We start from the raw sequence: 19549 nt of genomic DNA on the forward strand, positions 1-19549 counted from the left end.
CAGCAACCACATGGTGGCTCACAACCATCTGTAATGGGGTCTGGTGCCCTCTTCTGGCCTGCAGACATACACACAGACAGAATATTGTATACATATTAAATAAATATTTTTTAAAAAATGACCCTTGGGCATCACGGCACACCTTTAATTCTGACATTCGTCTGGCAGAGGCAGATGGGTCATTAAATTTGAGGCGAGCCAGGGCTACATAGAGCTTGCGTGTGTGTGTGTGTAATATAATTTTTTTCTTTTTAAAATTAGAGAGGATCTAGTGACCTGAGTTTAAACTCCAATTTTCAAAATGGTCTTTTCAACTAAGCCATACACACAAAAAATATAATAAATTTGTTTTTAAAAAGAACATAGGATCTCACAGAGACTAACAACATGCACAAGAACTGTATAAGTTCAAGTCTGACGTTACTCCAACAAGAAGGAAAAGTCTCATCTCATCCCTAACTACAAAGAAGCTATTTTTCAGTTGATGATGGGGAAAGGGAAAATGAATTTCATCCAGTGGGTGACACTGGGTATTAGCAGGTACATTCTAGCACATGCACCATGCCTAAGAGTAGTTGGCCAATATAAAATGGACTTCAGGGTTTTTTTTATGTTTTGTTTTGTCTTACTGGATTTGTTTAGATTTGACTGGATTTTAAGTTTTTTGAGTGGAGAACGTGAAGTTTGGGGGTATGGAGAATGTGGAAGAAATTGGGAGGGTGTCTTAGTTCGGATTTCTATTGCTACAGCAAAACACCATAGCATCCTCCTTGGAGAGGAAAGATTTATTTGGCTAACTCTTTCTGATCAGAGTCCATCATTGGAGGAAGTTAGAACAGGGATTCAAGTGGGACTGGAGGCAGGAGCTGATGAAGGGGCCATGGAGGGGAGCTGGTTATTGGCTTGCTCAGCCTGCTTTCTTATACAACCCAGACCATCTGTCCAGGGATGGCACCATGCGTGTTAGACTGGACTCTCTTCCCCATTGATCACTAGTTGAGAAAATGCCTTAGAGCTGCATCTCATTGAGGCATTTCCTCAACTGAGACTCCTCTGATGGCTCTAGCTTGTGTCAAGTTGACACACAAAACCAGCCTATACAACGAAGAAAGAATATCATACGAAAAAATTAATTTTAAAGGGGCATAATTGATTTTTTGACAAATCGGATCTCTTCTGAAGCAATGAGTGTGTGTGTGTGTGTGTCTAGATATGTGTAAGGGCTTGGTTTTAGGAAACACACGCTCTTTATATGTTTATTGTTTGTGGGTAATTGTGTACATCTGTGGGGGTTTTGTGGGAGAGGGTGATTGGTTTTGTGATGCCTCTTGTGGACCAGGATGGCCTTGAACTTAACTATATACCCATTATTGACTTTGAATTTCTAGTCATCCTGCCTTCCACCTTAGTGGGCTAGGCTTACCATCGTACACCACTGTACCCAGCTTAACATGCCGCTGGGAAGCTAACCTAGTTTTGTATGTGCTGGGCAAGTACTCTACCTACTAAGCTACATCATCAGCACCTTCCTCTTACTTTCAGTCACCTCTAGATACTTATAATACCTGAAACAATGTAAATGCTATATAACAATGTGGTAAAAGTGTTGTGTGCACATTATTTTTCCCCCCAAATGTTTTCAATCCATGTTTGGTTGAAAGCATGGATTCAGAAGACTGGATGTATTAGTTTTTTCTCTGTTTCTTAAATTGTAAAGCTGTTCTTTTGTTTTGTTTTGTTTGTTTGTTGGGTATTAAACCGAAGTTTGGGGTAGACTAGGCAAGCATTGCTTGCCATATAATTTTAAAATGTAAGAAAGAACTTAATCTAATTTCACCATTAAGGTCTTTTATGAAGAAATGTACTTATCTAGTTTTTAAGCAAGTTTACTAGGTTTACAGGGTTGGGGCTATCAGGTTGCTTAGCAGGACCTGAGTTTGTTCTCTTTTGTCTCCCATAGTATAATAAGAACGTTAATTCTTGATAGTAGTGTATATCCATTGATTACACAATAAATAGAATTTTTCTTTAAGTTGATAGTCTGGGATTTGGTTCTGTTGGTAGAGCTTTTGTCTAGCATGCATGAAGCCCCAAGTTCCATCCCCAGCACTAGACAAACTGCTTATGATGTGGCACCAATGGAGATGTAGAGGCAGGAGAATCAAAAGTTCAAGGTCATCCTTGATTATGAAGTGAATTCCAGGTCAACCTGGCCTTCATTCATGTCTTATCAAAAAGTTGAGGAAAAGGATAAACTTACCACAGATATTTTCTTTTTCAGCTGCCTTTCTAACCCAAACTGTGTGTCTTGATGACACAACAGTAAAATTTGAAATATGGGATACAGCTGGCCAAGAACGGTACCATAGCCTAGCACCAATGTACTACCGAGGAGCGCAAGCAGCCATAGTTGTGTATGATATCACAAATGAGGTGGGTATAAAATCTACCCTGAAACCAGTTTGAATAATCATCTTAGTATTCAGAATTTGGTTAAAGATTTTTGGAAATTCCTTTGTAGCCAGTCATAACATTTCTGCCAAAGCTTTTCTGAGTGAGATATTTATGAAGGTATCTAATTGATACAGGAGTCCTAAGGATTTTCTTCCCAGAGAATCATGCTAGACCAGTGCTCTCAACCTATGGGTCACAACCCCATTATGTTGATTGACCCTTTCACGGGGGTCACCTAAGACCATCCTGGATATCAGATACTGACGTTGTGGATCATACAGTAGCAAAATTACAGTTATGAAGTAGCAATAAAAATAATTTTATGGTCGGGGATCACCACAACATGAGGAACTGTATTAAAGGTTCACAGCATTAGGAAGATTGAGAACCACTGCTCTAGAATATTTCAGCCTTGTCTTATAGAAGCTGCTTCTTAACTCTGTTTTGAGCCTGTGCCAAATAACTTTTTCTTTATTTAACCAGGAGTCCTTTGCAAGAGCAAAAAACTGGGTTAAAGAACTTCAGAGGCAAGCAAGTCCTAATATTGTGATAGCTTTGTCAGGAAACAAGGCTGACCTAGCAAATAAAAGAGCTGTAGACTTCCAGGTATGTGCAATTTTACTTTAACTTACAAGCATATTTTTTATAAATACTTTTAAACCATGAAAATAGTTGGAAACGCAGGCTTTTAAAAAAAACAAATACAGGGCTGGAGAGATGGCTCAGTTGTTAAGAGCACTGCCTGCTTTTCCAAAGGTCCTGAGTTCAATTCCCAGCAACCACATGATGGCTCACAACCATCTGTAATGGGATCTGGTGCCCCCCCTTCTGGCCTGCAGGCATACATGCAGACAGAATACTGAGAAAACTGTATACATAATAAATAAATACAATCTTTAAAAAAAAAACAAATACAAAATACATACATACATACATAGTGTCAGGGATATAGCTCAAATATAGGCAGGTGGATGGATGGGTGAGTGGGTGGGTAGATAGATAGCATTTGTCTAGCGTGTGTGTGTGTGTGTGTGTGTGTGTGTGTGTGCCTTGGGTTCTATTCTGAGCCACTGCATAAACCAGAGATTGTAGCACATATAATAACCAGAGGAAATAGAAGCAGGAAGATAGTCTGGGCCACATGACACCCTGTCTCTTAACCAAAAAATAATTTCATGAAAGATTGGAGAAATACTACTCTGTACCTTCCATCCCTCCACTCTCATATACACACCTGAGCAAGACTAATGTTCTTCAGCTTTCTCATGTACTACATATATTACTGCACGTACATGCAGACATATGCATGCACATTTAGATAGCTATCCTTGCCGGGCGGTGGTGGCACACGCCTTTAATCCCAGCACTCGGGAGGCAGAGGCAGGCGGATCTCTGTGAGTTCGAGACCAGCCTGGTCTACAGAGCTAGCTCCAGGACAGGCTCCAAAACCACAGAGAAACCCTGTCTCGAAAAACCAAAAAAAAATAAAAAAAAATAGATAGCTATCCTTTAAAAGAAATTAAAAAATAGAAGTTCAACTGCTCTTCATTCGAGGCCCAGCAATGTGACTTAGCACATAAAGGTTCTGAGTTCTATGCCTAGAAATGCAGATTGTCCTCTGACCTCCATATGCATACTGGCACATACGTACCCCAAGCAAAGGCATACATACATGCATACACACATACATCTAAATAAATAATAGTATTGTGTATGTGTAAAAGTGACAGTGCATCCCTATTATCTCACCACTTGGGTGGCAGAGGTAGGAGGATTACTACAAGTTTTAGACCAGCTTGGTCTTCTGCATAGTTACATGGCAATCAGGGCCGCACCCATCTCAGAAGAAGTGGGGAAGCCTCAAGTGTATGAGAGGCCTCGTGGGCAAAGGTACTGTCAGTCATGACATTCTGAATTTCTGGAACTGAATACTGACTGCCTGCAAGTTGTCATCTCATCTCTAGTGTGGTCTCCTTTATCTCCAAATAAATTAGTGTAAAAAAAAATTTTTAAGACTTCCAATTTGTGTATATTTAAGATAATTAATTCAGAATGTCCTCCACTATAAAAGAGTGTATAAATGAATGCTAGTCATTTAAAAACAAAACAAATGGTTCTAGATTTATAAAAACTTCCTATTTCTTTCTTATAGCTGTTGCCTAATATGTAGATCAGTGACGGAATTCTTCCTGACATTACAGGGATAGAGAGAAAGGAAGCTACTGTTGCATGTTAATCAGAACACTTTGCACTTGTAGCTTCATTTAATTCTTAAGACAGCCATGTGAAGTCTGTTTTCTGCTATGCTGTCCAGTCAGTTAAGCTCCCTAGCAAACATGTTAGAGATCTTCAGTTATGTTCAAAAGTGGCCCTGTGCTCTAACAGCTCAAAGGGGCCTCAGTTGTTCCTATTCAGAAGAGCTGTGGGGACCAAAGGCAACAGTATAGGTAAGTTGGAAAGTGTGACAGAAATACCGGGCAGTTTTAATTTTGAAGGGAATTGTTCATAATATAGTTGGAATTTTAATACTGTATGTCATTAAAAATTAAACATGAGGTTATTCAGTAGTTGTTACAGTATTAAGATACTGGATTTCCATTTTTAGTGCAAATTCTATCTTTATCTTTAAAGGGCATAGTAAAAATTGCCATTGAAATTGAAGTGATGACCAAAAGTCTCATAGGCAAAAAGTTAATGTTAAAAAAAATATATGGTGAGCCAGGTGGTGGTGGGCACTCCTTTAGAGTGAGGCAGAGGCAGGTGGATCTCTGTGAGTTCAAGGCCAACCTGGTCTGCAAGAGCTAGTTACAGGACAGGCTCAAAGCTACAGAAAAACCCTGTCTCGAAAAAACAAACAGCAACAAAAAATTATTGTACTTGTTGTTTCTTCCTTTGCCACAGCATAGTCTCTGGCTGTTAGTAATAAGTAATCAAGTAAGAGAGTCTATAAAATAAAGCAGGTACAGTATATGTTCAAGGGAAAAATCTTTTTTTTGTGAACAGGAAGCACAGTCCTATGCAGATGACAACAGTTTATTATTCATGGAGACATCAGCTAAGACATCAATGAATGTAAATGAAATATTCATGGCAATAGGTAAGATTAATATTTTCAAATGATAAGCAAAATATATTGGATATTTGGTTCATGCCCTCTAAAACATTACTTGGTTTTCTTAACTGATTATACTGTTTTTTTAGATCCTTTCCACTAAGCACTATTTTGTTAGGAATGCTGTAAAGACTGGTTGGGAAGCAGGACATAGTGGCCAGCCTGTACATAAGACCCTACCTCTTAGTATGGTCTTAATGGAGTCTTAGAGTGGGGGAAGAAGAGATTTGATGGACTGTCAGAAGGTTGCTTCTCCTCTCCCCTCCCCCCTTTCCAATTTTATGAATTAAACTGAGGGTCTCCAGCAATCCCTGTGCCTACCACTGAGCTACATTCCTAGCCCCAGTATTGTCAAATTTATTCATGAATTCAGTGAATATTGGGTTATATAATACAGATGAATTAAAAGTTGATCTCATAGATTAGAGGTAGATTTTCCAAAGGTTACACTGAAAAGTCCGAGCAAATAAGAGTATTTCTGTGTACAATAGTACCTCTTATCTATAGGGATGCCTGAAACTGTGGGTAGCTTAACAAGCTTTTAATTTGGTACTTTTTCTGTCCTAAGTATATCAAGAGATGGAATAGCAAAAATAGCATAGATTTCATTCTTCCCATTTTTACAAAGATTCTCTTCTGCCTGGGAAAGGGATCAGACCCCAAACTTTAAATATGGTTGTCAAGTGCTATTCTATTGAACTACATCTGGGTGTTGAAGATTGTTTTCCAAATTTGAGTTTTGTTGATGGCTGAGTTCGAGTTTAGTCTTGGTATCTATCTAGGCTGGACTAGAATTTGTGCCTCAGACTCCTGAGCGCTGGGTTTATAGGTGTACCAACAGGCCTGGCATGGAAGTTTCCTTTTTATTGTATTTATTCTTTATTTTGATTGTTCTGTTGTTGCTTTGGGATAGGATCTGAGGATGACCTTGTACTTGTAAAGTTTTGTTTTGTTTTTCCGAGACCGGTTTCTCTGTAGCTTTGGAGCACTTCCTGGAACTAGCTCTTGTAGATCAGGTTGGCCTTGAACTCAGAGATCCACCTGCCTCTGCCTCCCAAACACTGGGATTAAAGGCATGGGTCACCACCACCTGGCTTTTGTGTTTTAAAGGTCATTCTAAGTAAAATAAGTGTTACCTGAACATGAACATTGTGATGCCAAGATAGTCTGATAACCAAGCTGACTACAAGTAGGTAGGTAGTTGGTACATAGTATTGGTGTGTTAGACAATGATGGCAGGAAGGTGGAGACAATGTAGGAGTTCAGTATGTGTCTTTTGTTTCATACACACCTGCACACAAGTGCTCTTGTTTGTGTGAGTATACATAGAAGCCAGAGGTTAGCGTGGAGATGTTTTCTTGCACTATTTCTCCATGTTTGATTTTTAAACATTTATTTTGTGTGTGTTCCACAGCACCAATGTAGAGGGCTGAACAATTTCTGGAGGTCTACTCCTTAGACCATGTAGGTTTCAGATATGGAACTGATGGTATAAAGCTTAGCAGTAAGCACCTTTACCTCCTGAATCATTGTTTTGAGTCTGAGTCTTTCAATGAACTCTGAGTCATTGAAAATCCTAAGATCATTCTTTTCCTACATGGTCCACCCCCCAGTGCTGGAGTTACATGTTCATGTTTTTATATGAGTGCTGAGGATCCAAACTCAGAACTTAATGGTTACACAAAAGTATTCATTAACTGAATCACTGTATAGCCAAGGCTAGCCTGCAACTCCAGATCTTCCTGCCTCAGTCTCTAAAGTGCTGGGATTGTGGAATGGAGCCACCATCCCCACTTTACAGTTGTTTAAGACTTGTAGGCTGGGGAAGTAGCTTTGTGCTACAGCACTTGTGTTGCATTCCCAACTTCCACAGTTTGTTTCAAATTAAACTCCCTTCTTTAAAGAAATCCCCAGTGTAAATGGAACCTTGCTCTTTCCTTGATAGTTAGCCTCTCAAATCACATGATACAGTCCAATTAACAGAAACTGTCCTTTTGCCGATTACTTCCTTCCTCTTGATCTCAGTTAGATGTGAATAGAGAAAGTCCTTAGAGCAGTAGGCTACAAGGAGAAATTATGCACATTCCAAAACCCAACTCAGTATTTATTATAATACAGTCTGCAGTGAGTGCTAGCTTATTCTGTGTTCTTAATACTATTGTTAATCCATTTCCTCGGCATTGCTTATAAATAACATCTGACTTAACGTTCGTTTTTATTGTACTTTATGGTACCATTTCTATAGCCAAACATAGGGTGGCTCAGTGAAAACTTTTTTTACAAACATCAGTGCTCACTGGACCTGCTTCTAGCGCCTGAAATTCTGAAGATAATATTGATACAGGGAAAAAAATGAAGGGTTAAAAAATGCAGGATGAGGGTTTATGGCTTGGTGGTAGCTGTTAACTGTGTAAAGTGTACAAGCCCCAGGTTTCCTAGCACAAGACAAACAGGGTCAAGAATTCCAGGTGGGAATTGGATATAAAGTACTATTCTTAGGAATATTGCTACTTTGTCTCAGGATTAAGCCATGGATCTAGCAGGTGAATTTTTAGTGGGGAACATACTCCACAGAACTATTAGTTGTATAGAACGCACAGAGATATTTGTTGTATATATTAAGTCTCACTATTTGTAAATTAGGTGGAGGTTCTCATAGCCCAAGAGGGAAAAACTTAGATGTTAGAAGGGTGTGGAAGCCAGGAAGTAGATGCTGTGTGTCATATAATTCTGTTTGCTGATTAGGTTGCACAGTAATGGACAGGTTTGGTTGGGTTGATGTGGGGGTTATATTGATAAAATTTGTTCATATCTTGACTTGTTCTCAGAATTATTTGGGACAAGCCAGAGAATGTTATGTGAGCTTCTTTATAAACTTTATAGCTGGTCATGGTCTATTGACTGGATTCTATGTCTTGTTTGGTTTTGTTTTTTAAAATGGAGTCTTAATATGCTACTCAAAGCTAGTTTTAACCTCCTTAGCTCAACTGATTGTCACAATTCATTCTCCAGAATGAATCATGAGAATTACAGTCATGTCCCACCATGTCCACCAGATTGTATATAATAGAAATTTAATGATTACGAAAGTCTGAATGTAGCCAAGTGGTAGTGGCCTTGCCTAGTTTGCCCGTGAACCAGCATAACACAAAGTATTAATAATTAAGAAAAATGTTATTTCTAAGGGAATTGATATAAAAATTGCGTATAGTTGTAGTTAAATTTAAGTTTAAATGGTATGCTTACAGTTGGCCTCTACCTACTCCTTTGCAAACACTAAGCAATTAAATTCCTTTAGTACAGCAACCAGCAGGATCCTTTTTGTGGGTTATTTGGTGTTTTGCTTTGCTTTGTGGCATTTAGTAGATAAATAAGCATTTGAAAAGAACAAACATAAGTCAATCACTTGAAACTTTGGAGATAACCCAGCTGGAAAAGTGTATTATAAATAAGCAGGTCTAAGTGATTTTAATATGAGTGTTATAATTTTATTTTGGTCCTTTCTTTCTTAGCTAAAAAGCTGCCAAAGAATGAACCACAGAATCTAGGCGCAAACTCGGCCAGAGGACGAGGAGTAGACCTTACTGAGCCTGCACAGCCAGCCAGAAGCCAGTGTTGTAGTAACTGAACTCCGGTGTGAACTTCCTAAATGGCAAAACCCGTGAAGTGGGAGCATTTAGCCGGCCCAGTGTGGCTTCAAAAAAGAGACTTTTGGTAGAATCAAGTTTCTAATACTGAATTATTTTGAGTGTTTTGACTTAATTTTTAATAACATGCATGTGTTCTTCCGACTAATGTTTCGGCAGTAGAAGGGGAAATGAGAACTGTGTACAATTTGTTCCATGGGAAAGTGGATAAAAGGGGAATCATTTATCTCCAATGGGTGTGGACCCACACTTAACCCAACCAGTCTTCAAACTGGTATAATAGGTGTGAAAAGAATTACTAATGTGAGCTTTAGAAAAACGTTTTTAGAAGACTAAAAATATTTATGCTTAGCAACAGAAGCCAAGCAAATGGTAATTTCTTCTATTGTCTAAAAAGTGTACATTCCACATAATAATAAAATAATCCTAAGAAAAGAGTCCTACATCTCCAGAAAGAATGAACATTAGTGATATCTTACTCAGTCCTGTTATTTCTTAATATTTGATTGAAAAGAAGTCATGTGTAACCCCATCTTGTTTTAGGAATATAAAACTGATAAATGCATTTTAATGGGTAGTGGTCCCTTCATGTGAGCTCTTCAACAAAGTGGAAACAAACCAGGTGTCTGATTTCTCTTTAATCACTGTTGGCCATAACATAAGAGGTCTGTCTGGAGCAGGGAAGGAGCTCTGGTTCCTTTTGGACATGATTAGTCAGTGCACTAACAATTATGTACATTCAAACTTGATTTTAAATATGATCTTCAGCTGTACTGTAAATAGAGTACTGCGTTGTAGTTTCCATGTTTATTATTTTCTGTAATATTTAAGAATTACCTAAGCATATACAAAATGTACAGTTACTAAAACAGCTAATTATTTGTCTCCTATAAAAGGAAGGGGCTTTGCTGTTCTTTCATGGCTCGAACCATAATAAACACTGTACCTGCAATTTGTAACATAAGTATTACAATGTTCTTAGTAATCTTGAAACATTGTTTTTCAAAGTCCATTTAATTTTGATCAGTATATTGCACTAATTATTTTAGGTATTTTCATTATATGAAATCTACCATGTGTCAGATGATTTAATCTATTTAAGTGTTGATCTGCTAGCAGAACTTGTACATTTTACAGTAACTCAAAATTAGTAAGGAAAACAGTTCACCAGTGTTTAGTTTTATATTGAGGTGCTCAGGTTGGAATAAAGTGGTATAAAAAGCAGCACTGAGGTTTTTTTTTCTCTTTACATAAAGAAGTGAGCATAACACACATGGTATGTAACTGTAAGCTTTTGTATTTTCTTCCTGTTCTTACGAATGAATCTCACAGTCATGATCTGTCCTAGAGTCTAGAGCACTGAAATCTTTGTGGTACTGTTTGCTGCTCTGGGTCTTGGAATGTTTTTATGTCAGCAGCTGATACTCACTCCCATTGAGTAACATTACCATAACAGTGATGCTGTCTCTGGAACCACCTTCTAAAGCAGCACTTACAAGTTCACAGCCAATGTACTCAGCTGCATCTTCATAGAAATTCTTAGCATATAGTTCTTTCTTGCTTCCCTTCTTACTGTCTATATTGGGTAAACTGTTAGTTTCTTTCTTGCTACAAGGGTCATAATTACTCCCTTCTGGAGAAAATGTTTCTGCATTTTTAGCCTGATGAATGCAAGCTTCAGAATATATTGAATCAGACGACCTTTTCATTAGATTAGTAGTTGACATACCTTCCTCATATTCAGGTTTGTACTGGAACAGCACTCGGATGTTACTGTCTGATGGGGAAAGAGGCTTGTTAGATAGCCAGAACTTGTTTTTAGGGCCAGAAACATATGTATCTTTATATGAATGAAACAAAGTTATTACTAGTGCAGTGACTTCCTTCTTGTCCAGAACTTCCCAAAGCCCATTAGTGGCTACGATGAGAAACTGACATAGATCATCCAGAGGGACAGAAATTGTTTGGGGTGCTGGAATAATGAACTTCTTCAACGTGAGGTTCCCATGAAATCCAAGACCTCTGGTGGTTTTTATGAGCCCTTCCAGGAGGCCATTTGAACTGATGACTGCTCCTCTCTGAAGGACTCTACTTCTCTCCTTGCTGTTTCGTGTCGAGTGTTCTTTTGTCAGGCAAAACCCTTTTCCATTTCTGCATAAGACTGCTTGCACGTTACCTAAAAGGAAAGGGTGGGGTTTTTTTTTTAAAGAGAGTTCTAATTATCGGTTTGTGTAAAAATATGCTACTTATTCTATTTCAATACTAAACACAAAGTATACCATGTAAATATCTTTAGAATACATAAGCTCAGCACTGCACAAATATGATTTTGAACTGGGAAACCACCTAATATTTGAATATCAATGATAACCCAGTAGCATTTAAAATAACTAAAACTACAGGTCTTGAAAATTAACTTCTAAATCAAATTTTTATGAAACTATTAAAATATGATTTTTACTATTAACACCTATGTAGCAGATTTTTGAAATATTCAAATAAAGTTTTTTAATGACTAAATTATGTGTATTGTGGGTATGTGCACATGAGGAGGGCAGAGGCCAGAAGAGAGTATTGGATCCCCAGAGCTGAAGTTATAGTTGGTTGTGAGCCACCCAATATGGATGCTGGGAACTGAACTCTAATCCTCTGGGAAAGCAGCAGGTGTTCTTAAAGACTGAAACATCTTTACAGCAGCAGGTACTTTTTTTAGTTAAAAAAAACAAAACGACACAAAACTTTGAGGATTGGAGAGAGAACCCAGCAGTAAAGAGCACACAGTGGCAGAGGAAAACTTCAAGTCTAAGAAAATCTGATGCCCTTGGCCTCTGTACCTGTATTTGTGTGTACAGACCCACACACATACACATAAAAATAACAAATCCTTAAAGGAAAGTTGCCAAGCCTGATAAACACGAGTTCCATTCTAGGATCTCACGTGGTGAAAACTGGCTTCTGTGATTTGTCCTCTGACCTACATACATACATAGGTGCACACAGAGACACACAAAGTTAAAAAAAATTGTAATTGGTCAAAGTTAAAACCCGAATGTATTTAGGATGTAAATGATAAAATTGTTTTCTGTAACATAAGTTCTATAAAAATTCCTATTAGGGAAATAGGCAACCACATTAAATCGTGCAGTTGAAAACTGATGGCAGTATAATATGATTGTAGTTGAGATGGTGTTTACATCATATTCGTTGACTGAAAGAAGAGTGAAACAAAGCATAGTCCCAGTGGACTGAGAAGATGAGTCAGCAATCACCTGGCATAAAACCAGATAAAAAAATTCTCTGAAGCAGCCACAAGGGGGATCCACATTCTGAAGAGAAGAGCAAGAGTAACAGCAATGCCAGCCAGGCCAAATGGAAGCAGGTTCCAGCAACAGAAAATCCCGCCAATCGAATTCCACACCAGGTTGAGTATTTCTTTTGAAAATGAGAGGCAAATGATATGGGTGGTGGATGCCGTTTTACTTAGTACTTAAGAGGCTGAAGCAAGTGGATGCCGATGAGGTTTAGGCCATCCTGGGTTACATAGTGAGTTACAGGACAGTCAGGGATATATAGTAGAGAAACTCTGTCTCAAAAAAAAATTTATCACCAGGAGACAGACATCACAGAGACCAAGGACATCCTCCAGATGAGAAACACCAAATGAACAAGTCTAAAAAGGAGTTAAGAACAAGAGTATGAGTTCCTAAAGGATGCAACATTTTTTTCTTATTGAAATATATAAAAATAATGGGCTGTTGTGGTAGTTTGAATATAGTTGGCACCCATAAACTCAAGGAGTGGCATTATTAGGTGTGGCCTTAATGGAAGAAGTGTCTGTGGAGGCGGCCCTGCCCAGTGAGACAGTCCACGTCCTATATCTTGTAAGATGTAGGACTCTTCAGCCACCTCTCCAGCACCATGTCTGCCTGCACACGGCCATGCACCATCATCATGATAATGGACAGAACCTCTGAACTTGTGAATAAAATAAAAAACCCTTTATTTTAAATGTTTTCCTTTATAAATAGAGTTGGTGTGGTCATGGTATCTTCACAGCAATAGAAACTCTAACCAAGACAACTGCTGAAAAATCTAATACTATGCAGAATATGTAAGTATACATCATACAAACATTTACAAACAAATGTAATCAAAATAATGGCTGAGCCATACACACCTGTAATCCCAGCACTCTGGAGTCATAGATTCCAGGATACCCTAAGATGCCTAGAAAGAGTCAACACAAAATATGGTACAGAGAACTGGAGCAGGAGTAAACTGCTTTTACAGAGGATAACAAACAGATGGCAATGTTGAAGAAACATGACAAATAGAACTTTTAGCTATTGCTAAATGAATAGTGTCATGGCATCACCATTCTGTAAAACTGATAGTTTCACTCCCAGTATATGTATTTTTGTATTTTAATCCTGTAAGCATTTAATGAAGTAAAGAAATAGATGATCAAGAAAAATTATTAGAATATAAATGATAAGGACAAAAACTTAGCCAGAGCTGATTATAGGCTGGCATCCCAGTTTTAAGAGGCTAAGGTAGCAGGACTACAAATTCAAGACCATCCTTGAAATGTAGTGAAATCCCATGCTAAAGCGAAAACAACAAAGTGGGCTGGAAATGTAGCTTGGTGATAGGGGGATTTGCCCAGCATCTTAGCCAGTAGAAAGCCAGGAAAACTGAAGGAAAAATGGCTATTCTACTGTTTGACACAACATGACCGCTGAGTATGAAAACAATCAGGGTGCTTGACCAGCATGCACAAAGGTTGTACTGGCAGTACCGAGAATTGTGGCATATGTCTGTAACTCCAGCTCTCGCTCTCAAGAAGTAGAGGCAGGAGGATCAGAAGTTCGATGAGATCCTCCTGGGTTACGTAGTGAGTCTGAGGCCAGCCTGGGATACAAGACTCCTGGCACCAAAAGTTGTCCTAACAGTTATAATGGACCAACCTGAGCAAGTATGCTGAGAAAAATCAACTTTGCAGTCTCCACAAAGAAGGCAGTGGGTTCCTTATGTCTGTTTTTTGTTTTGATCTAGCTATCATAGGTATTCATTTTTCACATATATCAACATCTTTATTACTACCTCATTTGGAAATTTTTTTAACTAAAGTATACATGTGTATATATGTGTACACACTAAATTTTCATACATATGTATATGTACACAAGTAAATATATATACATAAATATGTGTATATATGTACAATATATGCGAGAAAATGTGTGTTTGTGTATCCATCTGAAGAAGTCAGAGGACAATTTAGGATTCAGCGCTGTTCTTCCAACATGGTTTCAGGGATTGAACTCAGGTTGTCATCAGACTTGGCAGCGAGTACTTTAACCTCTGAGTCATCTCACCAGTCCCATTTGGAAAAGTTAATGCTTTATCACATTGGACATGACGTATAACATTTTCCTTCAAGGCTGAAACATTCCATCCCGCAGAGACCACTCCTTAAGCAGAAAGGCAACAACTCAAAATAGCTTCAAGAAGTTCTTGCAATTTACCAGACTCATTAGGCCCCTCCTTCCCAGCATAAGCTATAAAGCTGCCAAGAGTCACACTCTGACAAACCAAGCTGCAAAGATGAGACAAGTTGCAAAAAGGCGGTGAGGCCAGACCAGCTACTTAGAAGAAGCAGAAACTAGCCTATCTGCCTGGAAAAGGTTTAGAAAAGAGTCACTTGGAAAGGACACTCTTCAACCTGTTGAGCTGCCTTCAGGTTGTGCAGTGTGCTCCAAGTTCCCAGCTTTTGTGAGCTGTTACCCATGTTGGTGTGGGCTTTGGTGACGCAGCTGGCTGTGAATTATTTCTGCTCCTGTAAGTAACTCTTCATCCATATTCCTGTAATTTACCCCAGAAAGCTCATTGGATCACCAAGTTGGACTTTGATGGTATCAGTACTTTGGTCTATTATGGGTCCCTTATCTGGGGTGAGTAGATGTGTGTGTTGTGTCTCCTGAAGAAGAGTTTTGTCACATAGTAATATCAGTGCCTATAAAATAGTTAAAAAATTATTTTTGTTCCTGAAATCTGTATTTAAACTGAGGTTTTTGTTTCTTAATTGTTAAATGCAATGTCTAGATATTAATAAATCACTAAGTGATTAATTCTAGAAGCAAGAGAGGTTTTCTGTGGCATTTACAATATTTAGGTGTCAAGGATACACACCAGCATTTGCAATGTGTAGTACCCCAGAGATGATCTGTGAGGTCTTCTGGGAATGAAAACTCTCAACGCCCTGCTGGTCTGTTTTTGTCAAGTCCTTACTAGTATATGGGTTCTTAATTGTACCCTCTACTATACAAGTGAGTGCAGAGCAGCCACTCCACCGAACCCGAGAAACCTCATTCCTTCCAAGCCGTAGAAGCCTATCCATTCTCCAAAACGCCTTTGCAAAGACTTTGTGTATCTCCTCATATTCCCGTCTATGGGTTCTGAAGGTTTTGTATATGGAAGAGATAGCCTCTTCTTTGGCTCTGTATTCTTCCCTGAACACAGTCTGAAAGGAATCGATCAGTTGCTGCTGCTCAGCTGTCATTTGGTAGGAAGGATCATGTTTAGACAGTTGATGGAGAAGTAAAACCTGGAACTCCTTTGATGCCATGTCCGCTGCTGCACTGCCATGATGACCATCGAACAAGCCAAAAAAGCACACATTGGCTTTACCACCAAAATCATTCATGACTGTGAATTTACCATTCGGGTCAGCTTTCCAGGTGGAATTGCTGTTGCCACAGATGGCTACCCCTTTAATCACCAGATGGGAGATGTTTGGAGAATGCGTGGAAGTGTGGCCAACCTTATCACAAAGTCTGAAGTATGATGGGACTTGTTTTTTCCAAAGCAGCTCAAACGCATAATTCATACTCTGAAGGACTTTTTCACTGAACATGAAGGATGTCAGTAGTTTAGAAATCACAAACTGTCTCTGCATACTGATCACTGAGGGCTTTGGTTTCTTCCCTCCCATCCACTGGAAACCCAGCATACTCAGAGCATTGTGATGTTTCTTATGGAGAAAAGTTCCAGCAGTGTTGATTTCTTGGTGGCAGACAGAGCAGGGGAACGTGACCTCTTGACCGTTACTCAGCTGCTCGATAGACTCCTCATGGTCACTGGGGGTTCTTGGTATCTTAGGCTTTCCTTTTTTAACACGCTTTTTTTTACTTTGTGTCAGCGACTCATCCGAAGCAAATGTTGAAGTTTTTTTATTCCACTCTTTTGATCTCCAAAATACTCTGCAAGAAAGGTGAAATATGTTTACGGATCAGGAACTAGAGAGGTAGCTCAGTGGTTTGGAGCACCTGTTCTTACATGGGACCTGCATGAGGTCCATAACCATCAATAACTCATTCCAGGAGATCTGATGGCCTCTTCTGACCGTTGTGGACACTACTGCATGCACATGCAGACAAACCAAAGGGTGTTCAATTAAAATAGTCAAGTCTCAAGTAAAAAAGTAGGACCTTTTGGTCACTACTGGACCTAGGGCCTTGTATGTGATGGGCAAGTGCAGTTTTTCTTTGGTATTTGGAGACAGGGTTCCTCTGTGTAACTTTGGAGCCTGTCCTGGAACTTGCTTTGTAGCCCAGACTGGCTTCGAACTCAAGAGATTCACCTGCCTCTGCCTCCTGAGTGCTGGACCAAGGCCAACATCCCTTTCTCTTGGGGAGAGGACCAATAGTGGACTTTTGACAAAATGAAAAGAGCCCTCCTGGGGCTGGAGAGATGGCTCAGCGGTTAAGAGCACTGACTGCTCTTCCAGAGGACCCAGGTTCGATTCCCAGCACCCACATGGCAGCTCACAACTGTCTGAAAATGCAGTTTCATGAGATCTGACACCTTCACACCAACAAACATAATAAAGTTAAATAAAAAAAAAAAGAAAAGAGCCCTCCTTTCGGCCTCCCGCTTTGAGTCTCTCTGATATCACCAAACCATTCACCTAATATGTGGATGAGAATAAGGGGGTGGCAAAAGGGGTGCTAACTCAGGCTAACCCTGGAAGAAGCCAGTGGCCTATATCTCCAAAAAGATGGACAATGTGGCAACAGGATGGCCCCCTGCCTCTGTATGGTGGCCGCAGTAGCCACCCTGGTCAAAGATGCAGATAAATTGACCACTGACTATAATAGCACTCTATGCCATAGAGACAGTTATCCTCCAACCTCCTGACAGATGGCTCTCGAATGCCTGAATAACCCACTACCAGTCACTATTACTCAACCCTGAACCCTGAACAGGAATGCAACATCACTAAACCCAGCCACCCTGCTCCCCAATTTGGAACCTACTGTTTGTGTACCTCATGACTGCCATCAGATAATGGCTGAATACCGTGGAACCAGGGGAGATTTGACCGATTGCCAGCTTCATGATGCAGATCATACCTAGTTCACGGATGGCAGCAGTTTCCTCAAAGAAGGTAAGCGTAAGGCAGGGACAGCTGTGGTAGATGGACAGACAGACACTGCCACCAGGGACCAAGGCAGAGACAGCTGTGGTAGATGGACAGACAGACACTGCCACCAGGGACCTCTGCTCAAAAAGCACAGCTAATAGCCCTTACCAAGGCCTTGGAACTAGCAAAAGGACAAAAAGTAAACATCTATACAGACATGCATTTGCAACTGCCCACATTCACAGGGAAACTTATAAAAGGAGGGGATTACTAACCTCAGCTGGAAAAGAGATTTAAATTAAGACTCAAATCCTGGCATTATTGAGGGCCCTCTTCCTGCCAAAGAAGGTGAGCACTATTCATTGCCCAGGGCATCAAAGGGCAATGATACCATTTCCAAGGGAAACCGGATGGCCAATGAGACGGTTAAAAAGGCCGTGTTGAACTCAGAAATACTAACCCTGGCAGAGGCACCTCCCTCCACAGAAGATTATTTCCAATATTCCACCCAGGATCTAGAGATTATCCAGAAACTTAATGCGAACTTTGATGAACAACAAAAAGCTTGGAAATACCAGGAGAATCGTGTTACCCAAGAAAGATGCCTTTGAGCTGGTCAGCCAAATGCATCGATGGACTCATTTAGGACACAAAAAGATTAAATCTCTAATGAAAAAGACAGATTTTTATATTCCAGGTCTTAACTCCCTCATACAGCAGGCAATGTCAACTTGCTTCCCCTGCACCAAGGTAAATGCAGGACGTCAAAATGCCCCGGAGGGCATAAGAATAAGGGGAGACCGACCTGGTACTCATTGGGAAGTAGACTTCACCAACAAAACTGGGAAAATATGGTAATAAATAACTCCTAGTTTTTATAGACACCTCTGGTTGGACAGAAGCTTTTCCCACCAAACGAGAGACGGCCCAATTGGTAAAGAAGATACTCCTAACGCCGGGTACTTGGTTCCCGATTCAGGAAGATGGTGGGCTTGCAATATGGGCCTGACGCCTTGTGTGGCAACTTCGGTTTTTTGATAACTCCAAGGATTACTGTATGCTCGTTCAACTAGTACTTAGGGTCTTTTATGATTCCGCTGACACATTTGAAGATGAATTTGATGAGCACCTGAACCACTATCAGAGGAAGTCTATCTCCCTGACTCTAGCAGTAATCTTAGGCCTTGGAGTTGCAGCCAGTGTCAGCACTAGTATTGCTGCTCTGGTGGAGGCTCCCCAATATTATAATGAATTAAGGACAGCCATGAATGAAGACTTAAAAGCCCTAGAACAGTCCATCTCTAAGCTTGAAGAGTGGATGACCTCATTCTCTGAGGTGGTGTTACAGAATAGGGGTGGATTAGACTTGTTGTTTCTCCAAGAAGGAGGACTCTGTGCTGCCCTAAAAGAACAATGTTGTTTTTACGTAGACCACTCTGGTGTAATCAAGGATTCCATGGCTAAGCTCAGAAATAGGTTAGATAAACGACAGCGAAATAGAGAGGCACAGCAAGGCTGGTATGAAGGATGGTTTAATAGCTCCCCCTGGCTCACAACCCTCACCTCCACTATCACTGGTCCCTTAATCATTCTGCTGCTTCTTTTAACCTTTGGACCCTGCATCTTCAACTCCTGATGTTCGTTACTCAAGCTTTAATATTAACCCAGTAATACCAGACCCTTAGGAGAGATTCAAAAAAAAAAATCCCAAGATTGGGATATGACCCAATCAAAGGGGCCGGGGGGCCAGGGGTGAAAGACTCTGGCTGGGCCACATCAGCTAAACCGCCCCTAATCCTTCCCTACTCCTCCTCTGGGAACCAGGAACCTGAGAATCACCCACACTAGTGGGTACTTTGGGTACTTGTGAGTGTGTGTGTGTGTATGAATGTGTGTGTATGTGTGTGTGTG

At 40.0% G+C, this 19549-nt stretch overlaps 2 protein-coding genes across 6 annotated transcripts in view; one reads left to right on the forward strand and one right to left on the reverse strand.

Annotated features, from left to right (window-relative positions):
* Positions 1-10435, forward strand: part of Rab5a (RAB5A, member RAS oncogene family) — a 28522-nt gene extending 18087 nt beyond the window's left edge. For all 5 annotated transcript variants that reach the window (XM_013354321.2, XM_013354323.2, XM_005368753.3 and 2 more), the window contains 4 exons: positions 2282-2433; positions 2938-3060; positions 5458-5551; positions 9079-10435. In XM_013354321.2, coding sequence (XP_013209775.1) covers positions 2282-2433; positions 2938-3060; positions 5458-5551; positions 9079-9194 — 485 coding nt within the window. In that variant the 3' untranslated portion in view covers positions 9195-10435. The remainder of the gene's footprint in view (positions 1-2281; positions 2434-2937; positions 3061-5457; positions 5552-9078) is intronic.
* Positions 10436-10539: 104 nt separating this feature from the next.
* Pp2d1 (protein phosphatase 2C like domain containing 1) overlaps positions 10540-19549 on the reverse strand; it is a 16807-nt gene continuing 7797 nt past the window's right edge. The window contains exons 2-3 of the mRNA XM_013354320.1: positions 15406-16475; positions 10540-11389 (exon numbers count right to left, since the gene is read on the reverse strand). Coding sequence (XP_013209774.1) covers positions 10620-11389; positions 15406-16475 — 1840 coding nt within the window. The 3' untranslated portion in view covers positions 10540-10619. The remainder of the gene's footprint in view (positions 11390-15405; positions 16476-19549) is intronic.

Source organism: Microtus ochrogaster, unplaced genomic scaffold (assembly GCF_000317375.1).
Source record: "Microtus ochrogaster isolate Prairie Vole_2 unplaced genomic scaffold, MicOch1.0 UNK40, whole genome shotgun sequence".
Taxonomy (NCBI): domain Eukaryota; kingdom Metazoa; phylum Chordata; class Mammalia; order Rodentia; family Cricetidae; genus Microtus; species Microtus ochrogaster.